Genomic DNA, 13,396 nt, shown 5'->3' with positions numbered 1-13,396 from the left:
GTACACGAAAATATGTTTTATATAGCTTGTTTTTTTTCTTCTTATTAGTATCACCATTGAGATCTAGCCACTGATATCCCTACAACATTGTCATTTTTCTTCTTATTAGTATCACCATTGAGATCTAGCCACTGATATCCCTACAACATTGTCATTTTTCTTCTTATTAGTATCACCATTGAGATCTAGCCACTGATATCCCTACAACATTGTCATTTTTCTTCTTATTAGTATCGCCATTGAGATCTAGTCACTGATATCCCTACAACATTGTCATTTTTCTTCTTATTAGTATCACCATTGAGATCTAGCCACTGATATCCCTACAACATTGTCATTTTTCTTCTTATTAGTATCACCATTGAGATCTAGCCACTGATATCCCTACAACATTGTCATTTTTCTTCTTATTAGTATCACCATTGAGATCTAGCCACTGATATCCCTACAACATTGTCATTTTTCTTCTTATTAGTATCACCATTGAGATCTAGCCACTGATATCCCTACAACATTGTCATTTTTCTTCTTATTAGTATCACCATTGAGATCTAGTCACTGATATCCCTACAACATTGTCATTTTTCTTCTTATTAGTATCACCATTGAGATCTAGCCACTGATATCCCTACAACATTGTCATTTTTCTTCTTATTAGTATCACCATTGAGATCTAGCCACTGATATCCCTACAACATTGTCATTTTTTCCCAGAAATTTGCCTTTGGATTATTAATATATTATGGAACATTCATAAACCAGGTCATTTATGAAAAGTGTGCAATAAATAAAGGAATATTCAAATAAAGATGCTACTTAAAACTTAAATTTATAACACAACAAACTGTAGTCAGATAAACAAATATCTCCTCAATCATCAGGTGCATAAAAAAAAGATAAATTCAAGGTAAAAGATAAACATTATTTTGGGTGAGGTTTGAAAGAATTCAGGTTTGAACAAATTGAAAGTGTCATGGTCAGATTTTATAGTTTGATTTCGAAATATTAATAGGATACATTTGTTTTTCTTTTTTTTGTTTTAATTGTTCAGGGGAGCAATATATCTTTAAGAAGTAAGATATGTTTAAATTACTAAGAACAATTTACAGTACTCAAATGCTACTTGAATTGTTTATTGCAGAATCTGCTTTTTTTGTATGTGTGTGTTTCCGCCGAGTTGGTCCTGTTTTCATTCTATATTCAGTTTTTTTTAGAAAGTGAAAAAGTATAAAAAAGTTCTACAAAACGAAACAAAGTGTTAAAAATACTATTACACACCATACAACAAGTTACTATTTTTTGTTTGGATAACAGGGTATATTTGGATTCCAAGTTTCCAATGTTTAAAAAAGATTATAAATATTTGCATTTACTTAACAAAGGAGGTAAAATGACCCTGAATAAACCATAGAATGTGTATTCATTAACAAGTGTAAAATGCCCTTACATCATGCACTATTAACAAAGAACAATAGAGAAATAGCAACACAATACATCCCTTAATTACAAAGCATTTAATCAGGGTTAAGTTGCAACAATCAAACATTCTGTAATGTTTGATTCAAGTTATAAAGCTCTCTCTACACTATCAAACTTTGTGACAAAAAAGTGCCCAAATATGGTAGTGTTATGCTTAAATATGGTAGTGCTATGACATCAACATGTCACATCACATTTGTTTGGCATATAAAGTTTTATAGTGTAGAAAGAGGAAAATCAAGGTGGCAGTTGTTGGTTGTAGTCATAAACATTCCAAACATTAAAGTGGTTGTAAAACAAACAGTACTTAGACGCTGCTAACCTTCGTTAGGATCTCCCAGAAGAACTTTTTGTCGTATTATCAATTCTGTTACACAAGGTATCAAATTCTGCCCTAATGTTTTTACAACATAACTTTTCAGACAATCATTTGTCATACATTCAATGATTGGATCTTTCTACCAATTTTTGTTGTTATTTCAATTATTAGTATAAACTTAAATAAATAACTGTATAATCCATTAAAAAAAATGTTGGTAAAGCTAAAAATGAGGGGACTTGAAGAATCTTTATAGTCCTTCCAGGTAAACAAGCAAGAGGGCCTTGAAATAAGCTTTCAACTTGAGAAACATTTTGGTGAGCCTATAAATGAAGAGCTCTCATAAGCTTTGCTTGAAGAATCTTTATAATTTAAGTAAACAAGAGGGCCTTAAAATAAACATTCCACTTGTGAAAATGCAACATTTTGGTCCTCCTACATCCATCACAATTGAAAACTGGTAACCAACTACTCCATTTTCCTTTCAAGAGGTGTCCATATTGGGAATAATGGCATATGTAGAGTCTAAGACTATGCACATCTCAAGAAGTTTAAAACTTATTTCTCGGTTAGAGAGCATCATATTTACACTACATTTAAACAACTAGCAGTTATCTGTATTCCAATAGCCTACATAGCATTTTGTAAGCCTAGGAAGATGAAATTTAATTTCCAAAAACTAATCACTAAAACTATAAACTAATGCACACATAAGTTTTAAAAATATAACTAAACATACCTTGGATTAGACCCCTGCAACGTGAATGGTACAGTCCTGAATGTTTTCCTTAACATCCAACTCCAATGTAATGATAACTTCTCTAAACAACTTGAGTCATTGGTTGTTAAAATCTGGTTACTGCATTGCCAAAATCGATTTCTCCATTCCTCAGCAACAAGAACCTAACACAAAAGAAAAATAATTAAATTATTAATTTTATTTATCCCCAAAATGTAAAAAATCCTTTATTCGCAATTTTTTCAGAATGTACTATTTTTATACAGGTCCATCTTGAGCTGGAGAACCTATTTATCAAAACACAAAAATGCATTTCACAGTTTCACTATTCAGTTCTAATTTTTTTTACAAATATGCCTAAATTAAGAGGTTAAAGCCCCATTCCCTACGTTTTTTAGATGTAATTTAAGATCACAAACTATATTTAATGTAAAAATAATACTATATGGTCCTATTGCGATAACTTTTTTCGTCTTTAAACGGTTAAAAATGTGAAAAATAAGTCGATTTTAATAATTATAGCAGCCCGCTATAAATCCCAAAATGCATTGCGCGCGGATTGATATTTTTGTTTTTCACCTGTAATTCGCCCACTTTTCGATCGATCGTGAGGCCAAAACAAATGGAAGACTCCTAACTTTTCAGCGAAAATACCGGGTTTTCCCCAATTTGTATCAACGGAGTCTGGCAAAAATAGAAAGACAATTAATGCAGCAACTATACAACGTCAGGCTAGGTATATAGCTAGCGTACGATGTTCGCACGTTACCGATGTTTACCAGCTAGGCCTACAAAACCAAGCCTAGCTAGGCTAGGCCTAAGACCGTCCACGAGAGGTCGATCGCCGCGAGGTACTTAGGTAGTGCATTGTTTCTCACTTTTTATCATAATTTACCATAAAACGTACATTTAAGACAAGGAATGACATGGTTTAATGTTTTTAAAGTGATATATATGTATTATTTTCCAAAAAACGTCCAAAATTGCAGGGAAGGGGTCTTTAATAAAAAAAAACCAGATTTGCCCGATCTAGCAGTGTGATGCATGATGGGACTCTTTCTAAAACTACCCACCTCATCTAACTGGTCTTCTGTAAGAGCATGTGTGGTGTCCATAAGCCTTGCCTCTACATAGGCATCCCAGGCCTGAAGTAAAGGATAAAGATGTGCAAAGGATGGATGTGGCAAGTTATCCACAGACAGAAAGCCTGAAATAGAAAAAAAAAAACAACATTTTTATTCTTTATTTGCTCCATATGTACAAGAAATGCTTCATCATGATGTTTACAATATCAGATATTCCTCAATGAGGAAATACACGACTGGTATATAAAAGAATGTAAAGCTATGGTGCCAATATTCAACAACACCTATAAAGTCGCCAGTCTCATACCAGCCACAATGCATATTTGATTTGTACTTGGCGCAAAGCTAGGCCAACGCTGATAGAGCATTACATATTTTTCATTTGCTTATTGGAAGTTAAAATTTTTAATATACAAACCTACCTTTGTGTAAAGCATACGAGAACTGTAGAGGGGTACGTGCTGCTTGTGTTCGATTGTGGACACCATCAAAGCTGTCTTCTTCAACATAATGCTTTAGACTTCTTAACATCAATACATTGAACCTATGTAATAAAAAGCTTAACATTATTTTCTGATATTACTCTCTAAAAACTGGAAACTCTTATAAAAGCACATGATTTAGTACAAGTAGAAAGCTATGCATTACCTATTAAAAATTGTAAGGTCTATCTCTTCAGAATCCCTTGTGGTCACCTGCATGGATTCAGTCTCATCTTGTTTTATCTTTGTCTTTAGCATTTGTAATTGATGTGGAAGCCAGTTCAAGTCTAGTGCTAAATCTGCCATATCTAAAAATTAAAAAAAATTTAATTAAATTTTTGTTTAATGTATGGAAAACTATTAATTTCTATTTTTTTTAAATAAATTTGAAAATAAATATTTTGAAAAATTGTTCATCTTTACCTGTGTAGAATTGTTGTAGTTTTATCATCTGTTGTCTTTGCTTCTCCACAAGTGGACTCCTAAGCAACCTCTGGAGACATTCTGATGCCATTGCTGGCATACATTGTACGACATCTGGTGAGTCCATTACAGCTCTATCCGACAGCACTTCATGTGCATTCCAAAAAGATGTCAGCCAATCGCTCCGCAGTTGCCAATCATTAATAGTTATCTGCTCCAAGAATACTAGAATGGCTGGATGCAAGAGGTGCCATTCTTCTGAGTGCTCTCCATTGTTTGACAATTGGTTTATTATGGTTCTAAGAGCCATAGATTGCATGTTGATCATACCAAGCCTTGAGTTCAGACTAAGTTCTTGAACACTAAGAAGTGGCTGGATGGTGGTTGCACTGGCTGTGTCGTCCATGAGCAGACTCAACTCTTTAAAACAGAGTTCAAGAATGGAAAGCGAGTTCTGTAGGAAGAAATAATAAATATGACAAAATTTTTCATTTATTCTACTACTATATCAAACAATCAATGTATTTAGAGAGGTATTTAAAGAAACATAAATAGGTTTGTCATATTCATTGTCTTCTTCATTTTTTAAAAAATTATTGGTAAAAATGTCCAACTAGATAATATATACCTGTTTGTTGGCATTCAAAAGCTGGCTCTGTGCATACACCTCGACACAAGCATTACGAACAGCTGCATTCAAGCCTAATCCTCTGTTAACTTGCTGGACAATGAGGGCGGCAGCATGTAACAAATCAAGTACTGTGTACACTACAAAACCTACAAGAAAAAGTAAACAAACTATTATTGATTTTTGTAAATTTTAACCCGTTTCTTTCTTTGTTTCATGGTATTTTTGTACGGAAAGATTTTTACAGCTAACTTACCAGATGCCTTGATTATCATTTCAGAATGTGTAGAGATCAGAAATTCAACCAGTTTCACATCTGTCATTCCAATTCCGTGTAGCATGGTAACCAAGTCTGCTTTTGTATACTCTCCTCCTTCATTCTGAAACCAAAAGAAATTTGATAAGTTCCAACAAATATCATATATTAGAACACTGCTGAGTACCCATTTTGTCCCCACTTATTTCCCTTCAACTTGGTATTAATCTTAATAGTGAACCATATTGTTAACACTCACCTCTCCCAACATGTATATCTCAACACCTCTATTCCTCATGGCTCGTGAAATCTCGCCATGCTTTGGGTCCATTGCAAGAAACAACCTGCAAAATTGATTAACAATAAATAGTATTTATTAGCTTATGTACATTGCAATGTGTAATTGTGTAGATTGGTTTTATAAGCACATGACCTACAACTTAATGTCTCATCTAAAGAATGCCACAATATTTTAAGACTATGTGGTCAAATATATAGCACAACAGCAGCTAATTGGTTTTATAAGCACATATGATTTACAACTTAACGTCTCTTCTAAAGAATGCCACAATATTTTAACATGTGGTCAAATATACAGCATAAAAGCAGCTTAAACACTTTACTAAATAACTCATGCTGTGTCATATTTAGGAGTACCTACCTGAAGTTTGGATGTGGTTTGATGGTGGGAACCTGGCCGTCAATTACTCCTCTTTCACTGATGCTCAGAACACCATTTGGTTCCAATAAGCCATTGAGGCGATCAAGAACAGATGGGCTAAAATAAACAAAATATATCCAATTAAAAATTGTCCATGTGGAAGAAATATGGAAGTGATTTGCTCAAATATGGTAATGCTATGACATCATCATGTCCATATATGGGCATATCACATTTTGTTGTCACATAAAGTTTGATAGTGTAGACAGAGCTTTAGAGACAAAACAGGTCGATTACATATATACCATAAGGTCTATTATAGACTGGCATTTCTACAGGACTTACCTACAGAAGTTGACATTATCTATAAGCAACCAATCTCCTTGGATCAGTGATTTCACCAAAACTCCATCAATCCACTCAAATTTTCCACCACCAGACATCATTGACCCTTCAGCTTGCTGGAATTTACTCTTCAAATGATTAATATTGCTGAACAGGTCAGACAAATCCACCTCTGTTAAAAAATATAATTTATAATTGATAATGTAACATACTAAATTATGTGTGAATGACTTAAGTCAAATTTGTTTGTTTGACTTACCTGAGGTAAAGTTTATCTTCAAACTGCTTGACATATTCTTGGTCATCAACAAGACGTTCTCTAAAGCTAGAAGACGGTTTACCGACAACTGACCTTTTGCAGACTCTATATAGAAATTCAAAATAGAGAGTATATACATTGAAACAAGTAACAAAAGCTTGGTCTACACGGGGTATACAAGGATTCCAACTTAAGCAAATATTGTCTTTAAAGTAACTAACAAAAACTATGCCTAATACCCACAAACTTTTTACATTGACCTAAGTTATTCCTTACAGACTCAAACCTTTAATGCATTCCTATAAACTTACCTTTTTTGTTGGATGCTTGAATATCATACCAAGTACTTAACAACTGATGTGCCATTTTCTCCACTTGTTGATTCTTCTTTAAAATCAGTAAGGATTGTACTGCAGCATGTACAACCGTTTTCACATTACTGTAAACCTCATCCCAATGACGATTGTAATCGGCCTGCAAGACGTAAGCAAGGAATTGTAATGTTTTTTAATCCGGTACATGTTAGTTACTTACCTGGTTAAGTTGGTTTCATACCTATCACTGTTAGTAATAACTGTCCCATGAAACCAACTTACTCGTGTAAATAACTAAGCCTGAATGAGCCCATGGACTGAAGATAAAGTAAAGTCAGTGCGAACAAGGCTCTAGTTAAATAAAGCCAGTGCGAACAAGGCTCTAGTTAAATAAAGCCAGTGCGAACAAGGCTTTAGTTAAATAAAGCCAATGAGAACAAGGCTTTAGTTAAATAGCCTTGTTTGCACTGTCTTTATTTAAATAAAATCAGTGCAAACAAAGCTTTAGTTAAATAAAGCCAGTGTGAACAAGGCTTTAGTTTAGCAGTACATATAACATATACATACCTGTTCAAACCCTCCTAATAGTTCCGTTGTATCCATAGCACTGTTCATAGCCAGTAGTTGCAGTTTGTTCCCTGTTAGTCTTGCTATACTCTGAACCAATGACGTCTTACCACTGGACTTTGGTCCAACCTGGTGAAATATAAGGGATTGCACAAATTTAACAGTTTATAATGCTCTGTCTACACTATTAAACTTTATGCGACAAAAAAACGTGATGTGCCCAAATATGGTAGTAATATGCTTAAATATGGTAGTGATATGACACCATCATGTTCATATATGGGCACATCACATTTTTTGTCGCATAAAGTTTGATGCTTACTAAGCAATTGCAAATCTGTTTGCTTTCAATAGTATACAATTGTAAGATAGTTGCAGAAGAGGTAACCTTACCAGAATGGCCATCCAGTTCATCTGTACACATTTCATGACTCCTTCAAGGGCATCCATACCATGATGCAGAAGAAATACTGGCGATGTCAAAGAGTTAACTGGTTGTTGTCCTGTAGATCCTCGGGGTAAAACGGAATTACCAACCTAAACAATTAACACATTGATAATAAAAGTTTAAATCAAACGAAAGATTATCAATTTTCCATAAGATCCAGAAGCGTCTTAATTCAAATAATTTACGAGCGTAAACATTACAAAATTTGTCCATTTAGAAATGCTAGCACCTTACCTGTACAGTATTTGGTGTAATGTGAAACTTTCTTGAATATTCATAGAAGTAGGTGTGGCCATGTTTTTCAGGGCCAATCACAAACAGTTCTTCAAAAAGCTTCTTAACCTAATAAATAATAATAAATACTTTTAAAACATGCATTCAAAAGTCTTAAAACATTTTTATAATACCTGGGCAACAGTTGTTTTTAGTATATTTACTGTTATTTTTTTTTATCATACCTTTCTTCTGTCGTCAGACGTTCGTAGCCTATCCGAGTAAATAAGCGAGATATGTTGGCCTGGATTAAATACATGATCTTTCACCATGAGGTCACACCAACGAAACAGATCACGAAGATTAAACTCCCACGGCCCACCACGCTGACCCCACTCACGATCTATCATGGTCTGCTGGTAAATCTGTTTTAAAAAGGTTAAAATCAAAATAATCACTAAATAATCACTATAGTCAACTCTCTTAAAACCGAATTGAACTTAATTTTTGAGTAATGCTTTGTATCAGAAACTAAACCAAACCACACAAATCCAATAAATTGAATTTCAGTTTGACTTTATCATCATTTTTATATAAACACACAGGGAAATCAAACTTACCAAATTACTAAATTGTACCATCTTCTCCAAACAATTGGTTGGTATTTGAGGATACATAGTAGAGGATATGAAGAGCAAGTCCATGGAGGTCAAAGGTTCAATGTACACCTGAAAAAAAAAATGTAAAAAAAAAACCATTTATAGTAAAACAAAACAATTAAAATATCCACAAAGTATTAAGCTCTGTCTACACTATCAAACTTGATGTGGTCCAAAAAATGTGATGTGCCCATATATGGACATCATTAGATGTCATATCACTACCATATTTGGGCATATCAGTAGTTTGATAGTGTAGACAGAGCTTTTATAATGGTTTGGTTGTTACAATTTATCAAAAACATATTACAAACGTCCTCAACATTTTTGAAATACACAACTCTTCTTACCTGGGTAAATCTGTTAAGAAATGACTTTGGCAGTCCTTTGCGTCCACCACCCTGCACCAGTGGATTCTGACAGGCAAACAGTCTGGTCTCTGGTCTAACACTGAAAGACATGCCAAGCTCTGGAACCACAACTTCTGCTCTGTGATCAAGACAAGCATTTAGGCCTTCCAGGATTGACTGTGATGCTAAATTTAACTATAAGTAAAAGATTAACACAACATTTATTATACACTATATTAATTTTAAAGGGAAGCGAGTAGAGAATAATTGGAGGCACAATGCTATAATATTTAAACATAAATGTTTTATTATTTTTCTCTCGGATCAGAAACTAAACCAAAAACTACATAATTCAGTAAGAATAAACTTAATGAATTTCAGGTCAATTATATCATCCTATCCAAGAAACATTTATCAAAATTTTAATTAATATCACATGACTTACTTCATCCAGGACAATCCAATGTCCGGACTTGAGTGCGCTAAGTAGGGGACCATCACGCCACGCAAACTGACCGCCCTCGCCACCTTCCACCGGCAGATCAGCGCCAAATAAATCTGTAACGTCCTAAACACAAATAATATATTAAGTATTTCACTTAACTCAATACATATTTAAGTATTTCACTTAACTCAATAAATAAATATTTAAGTATTTCCCTTAGTATTCACTTAAAGAGTTTTTTTAAATTTTAAGTGCAAGTGTTTCCCTTTAATGTATGATGAATGGTGAATATAACTTACTGTCTGTTCCGATAAGTTGATGCGGACCAACTGATGTCCCGATGCTCTTGCTAACGCAGACACCAAGCTGGTCTTGCCAACACCCGGAGAACCTTCCAGAAGGATAGCCTTAGGCAGCTGCAAGGCTCGTAAGACTCTCTCAGCATTCAGAGATGTGGTTGGAGCATGCAAGGCATAGCTAGTCGTGCTTCCGGCTATCATCAAAGGTCCTAGAATTTAAAATAAAATACAGTCAACTCTACCAATACCAGACAGCCTTGTGGTGGCCAAATATGTTTGGTTTTCCAGAAAGTATGTTCTTCCAAATGTGTTTCAGTCAGGGGAAAAATGGCAAAAGGCCTCCTACTTTCTAGTAGATTATCAGATAGACTATATTGTCAAATTGTTTTTGACAACTCTTGTAACATGACCACAGTGACATTTTCCCTGTTTTTAATGGTAAAAATTAATTTGGGATCGTTTGGACCTCAAGAACAATTTTTAGAGTTTCCAGTTTTCAGAGAGTCCGGTATTGGGAGTATGTACTGTACATTTTAATGTACATAGAACAAATACCATTACATAAATCATTAATTTTTATAATACATTTTCTAGAAATACATGGTTTAAACACATACCTTTGTGAATGTAGAATGGTTCAATCCCAAACATATCTACAGTTTCTGTAATAGGATTTCTAAGCTGACCAATCTGTGGACCAATCAGCAAGCTTGATATATCCACATGGTACCCTGATAGCTTCTCTACCACATTTTGAAGAAATACCAGTGATGTATTATAAGAATCATTCAGAGAAACTCCACTCCCTAGACTAGTACCTAAAAATTAAACAAGGTTCTTAAAGAATAAATTATACTAGTATTACAAAAAATATTGAAACATACCAATTATAAGAAAAAAACAATTTAAAATTGCAAGAAGCTTCGGTTGAAAAAAGCCAATTTACAAGTTCAGTAAGAGTAGCAATGAAATGATTTTATGTCTTCTTCAGCAAATCACTTACCAGATCCTAGGCTGTCTAGAAACACCAAGCATGCCCCATGAATAAAGGCATCTGGAGCTTCTAAAGGTCTTGCAGTCCCTGTATTGCAGCTTACATTAACAAAATTGACCCATGATAAGATGTCGCGTATACTAACAGTACACCTAAAACAATACAACACATGATCATTTCAATAAGTTTATTCATTTACCATGTTCATTTATTAAATTAAATGTTGCAAATTATAGTTTCTCTTACTTTTTCCCCGCTTCTGTGTTTGTAAACCAATCCAAGAACGTCATAATCCCTTTCCCAATTCCGCTTGCTCCATCTTCCTGGTTGCCAAGCTGAACTCCATCACTGATGTTGTGCTCAATGATTTGGACAAGATCATTACGGTCCTTTGGTTGAGGGCACCAGATTTCAGTAAAGCGATTTCTCAAGGCTGGTGAAAGCTTCAAGTATAAAAAGAAAACATATTTAATATGTTTACATATCATGCAAATTTTGAGGATTCAGCCATTGTTTAAGGACACTTTTATTTATAGAAGTACAATCTTGGATCAGAAAAAGTAGTGAAGAAATAATAAGGATATTAAAATCACTGAATTTCATACGAAGCGCGAATATCCAATCATCATTTCCAAGATTATACAACAAGTAAAATTAATTAAACAGTAATGTAACAATTATTTTACCTCTTTCTTGCCAAAATCACCTCCAGGGTTCATCGTTGCAAACACATGGAATCCCTCGTCAGCTTTAATCAACTCTGTCTCATCTGTAAACTTTTCACCACTGCCTTTCTCAGCCAATAGCAGAGACCTTCCAATTTCCAGAACACTGTTCAAACGTTCTAGAACCGAGTCATCGGCTAATGATATCTCGTCAATTAGAAAAGCAGCGCCCTCTCTCATGGCCAGTACTAAAGGCCCATCTCGCCATTCGAAAAGTTTTTTCTTATTGTCCTATAAAGGCAAAATATGATTTAATATTGAGAGAGCAATAACTTAAATATAGATTCTAATCAACAATCTTGTTATGATAAAAGTGAGATGTTTAAGCTACTAATGAGAACTACTTGCATCTGTATCGTCATGATGTCTAACAGGTCGCAGACCTCCAAGAAAATCTGACGATTCAGTGTGCAGGTGGCAATTGACGGTATAAAGAGATTGTTGTGAGAGGGCAGCAAACAGCTGGCAAATTGTGGTCTTTCCGCATCTGAAATGAAGCAAACAATTCATTCTGTAACTACACAGTATTTATCATTATTAATTAGAATAATTATTATATTATTATATATGCATTGAAACTTTACATGGAGGTTATCCCGAAATTAGACATAATTCAGAAATGCCACAAATTCTTATCTACAAGATTGCATATATTAGGACAAACTGAATGTTGTCATCTTACCCAGTCTCTCCCACTAACAGCACAGGTTCACCAAATTCAAGCGCCTGTCCAACCAACACCGCAAGCCGTCTCATACTGTAAGTCCACACAAGGTGTGAAAACCCTTCTGCGGTTTGTCTTGTTACTTGATCCAACACGGACCGTGTTACGCATGAAGTATTCTCGGACAACGTGTACAGATTAGCTGGCGCGACTTTACGTTTCATGTGCTTTTCGATAACTTCTTGGATAACTAGCCTTTCTTCTGCACGACGTACTCTACCAGCCAGCAACATGTACCCTAAAACATAAAAGATGCAAACATTCAATACTTTTCTTTTGGTGCTAATAATTAGGTCTAAATCACAATGGGTAAGCTGCAAAGTTTTTTATACACATACGAGTTACTAACCATTGTCTGCCAGATGTTGATCCCAATCACGGAAGCCCGAATCATCTGCGCTTGCTTTTCTATATCGCTCAGCCCACCGGAACAAATCTCTTAACGTGATGTACCCATGTTTACCAGCAAACACTCCAGAGCTCTTACGGCGTGTCTAAAAACAAATAAGGCAATACTTAAAATAGTATTGAGAGAACTGAATAGCGGTGGATTGTTAGAACTGTCGCTTGTGATTGGTCAGCACGCTTGTATTGTGTTTACATCCTTACATAGTGTCTAGTGAGAACGAAGCTTAAATGTGAAGGCAGCCTACAGCACAACAGTAATAATTCGTACCTGTAACTCTAACATAACAGCTACAAGCCTCATACAGTACGACTTTGGTAGTGCACATCGATCATGAAGAATTTGCTGCAACTCACGGCTGGGAATTTCATCAAAATGAAGCTCAACAAAACGGTTGCGAAATGCTCTCGACAACACCTACAATTTATACATAAAAAAATTGTTTAACTTTTTGTAATAAAATAATACACTTTTCCTCAACTTTATTTTATTTTAAAACGTCTTGGATCAGTAGATTAGTGAAGAAAATACTGATGTTATAATCATTAAATATCATTCGAAGCGCGAATGTTTGTC

The 13,396-nt window shown here is 34.7% G+C and overlaps 1 protein-coding gene across 1 annotated transcript in view; it reads right to left on the bottom strand.

The window, feature by feature from the left end:
- Window positions 1-13,396, bottom strand: part of LOC140055578 (midasin-like) — a 56,755-nt gene that overhangs the window by 27,709 nt on the left and 15,650 nt on the right. Inside the window, exons 24-51 of the mRNA XM_072100914.1 lie at window positions 13,091-13,237; window positions 12,764-12,908; window positions 12,373-12,652; window positions 12,039-12,177; window positions 11,652-11,921; window positions 11,212-11,408; window positions 10,975-11,117; window positions 10,589-10,789; window positions 9,972-10,180; window positions 9,673-9,795; window positions 9,228-9,422; window positions 8,839-8,946; window positions 8,464-8,643; window positions 8,240-8,347; window positions 7,951-8,094; window positions 7,558-7,686; window positions 6,988-7,150; window positions 6,677-6,781; window positions 6,418-6,589; window positions 6,073-6,189; window positions 5,671-5,755; window positions 5,412-5,535; window positions 5,156-5,304; window positions 4,528-4,981; window positions 4,271-4,412; window positions 4,045-4,166; window positions 3,611-3,744; window positions 2,538-2,701 (exon numbers count right to left, since the gene is read on the bottom strand). Coding sequence (XP_071957015.1) covers window positions 2,538-2,701; window positions 3,611-3,744; window positions 4,045-4,166; window positions 4,271-4,412; window positions 4,528-4,981; window positions 5,156-5,304; window positions 5,412-5,535; window positions 5,671-5,755; window positions 6,073-6,189; window positions 6,418-6,589; window positions 6,677-6,781; window positions 6,988-7,150; window positions 7,558-7,686; window positions 7,951-8,094; window positions 8,240-8,347; window positions 8,464-8,643; window positions 8,839-8,946; window positions 9,228-9,422; window positions 9,673-9,795; window positions 9,972-10,180; window positions 10,589-10,789; window positions 10,975-11,117; window positions 11,212-11,408; window positions 11,652-11,921; window positions 12,039-12,177; window positions 12,373-12,652; window positions 12,764-12,908; window positions 13,091-13,237 — 4,649 coding nt within the window. The remainder of the gene's footprint in view (window positions 1-2,537; window positions 2,702-3,610; window positions 3,745-4,044; window positions 4,167-4,270; window positions 4,413-4,527; window positions 4,982-5,155; window positions 5,305-5,411; window positions 5,536-5,670; window positions 5,756-6,072; window positions 6,190-6,417; window positions 6,590-6,676; window positions 6,782-6,987; window positions 7,151-7,557; window positions 7,687-7,950; window positions 8,095-8,239; window positions 8,348-8,463; window positions 8,644-8,838; window positions 8,947-9,227; window positions 9,423-9,672; window positions 9,796-9,971; window positions 10,181-10,588; window positions 10,790-10,974; window positions 11,118-11,211; window positions 11,409-11,651; window positions 11,922-12,038; window positions 12,178-12,372; window positions 12,653-12,763; window positions 12,909-13,090; window positions 13,238-13,396) is intronic.

The sequence above is a fragment of the Antedon mediterranea genome, chromosome 7 (assembly GCF_964355755.1).
Source record: "Antedon mediterranea chromosome 7, ecAntMedi1.1, whole genome shotgun sequence".
Taxonomy (NCBI): Eukaryota; Metazoa; Echinodermata; class Crinoidea; order Comatulida; family Antedonidae; genus Antedon; species Antedon mediterranea.
Note: the sequence above shows the minus strand (reverse complement) of the source record. Positions and strands in the feature narration are given on the sequence as shown.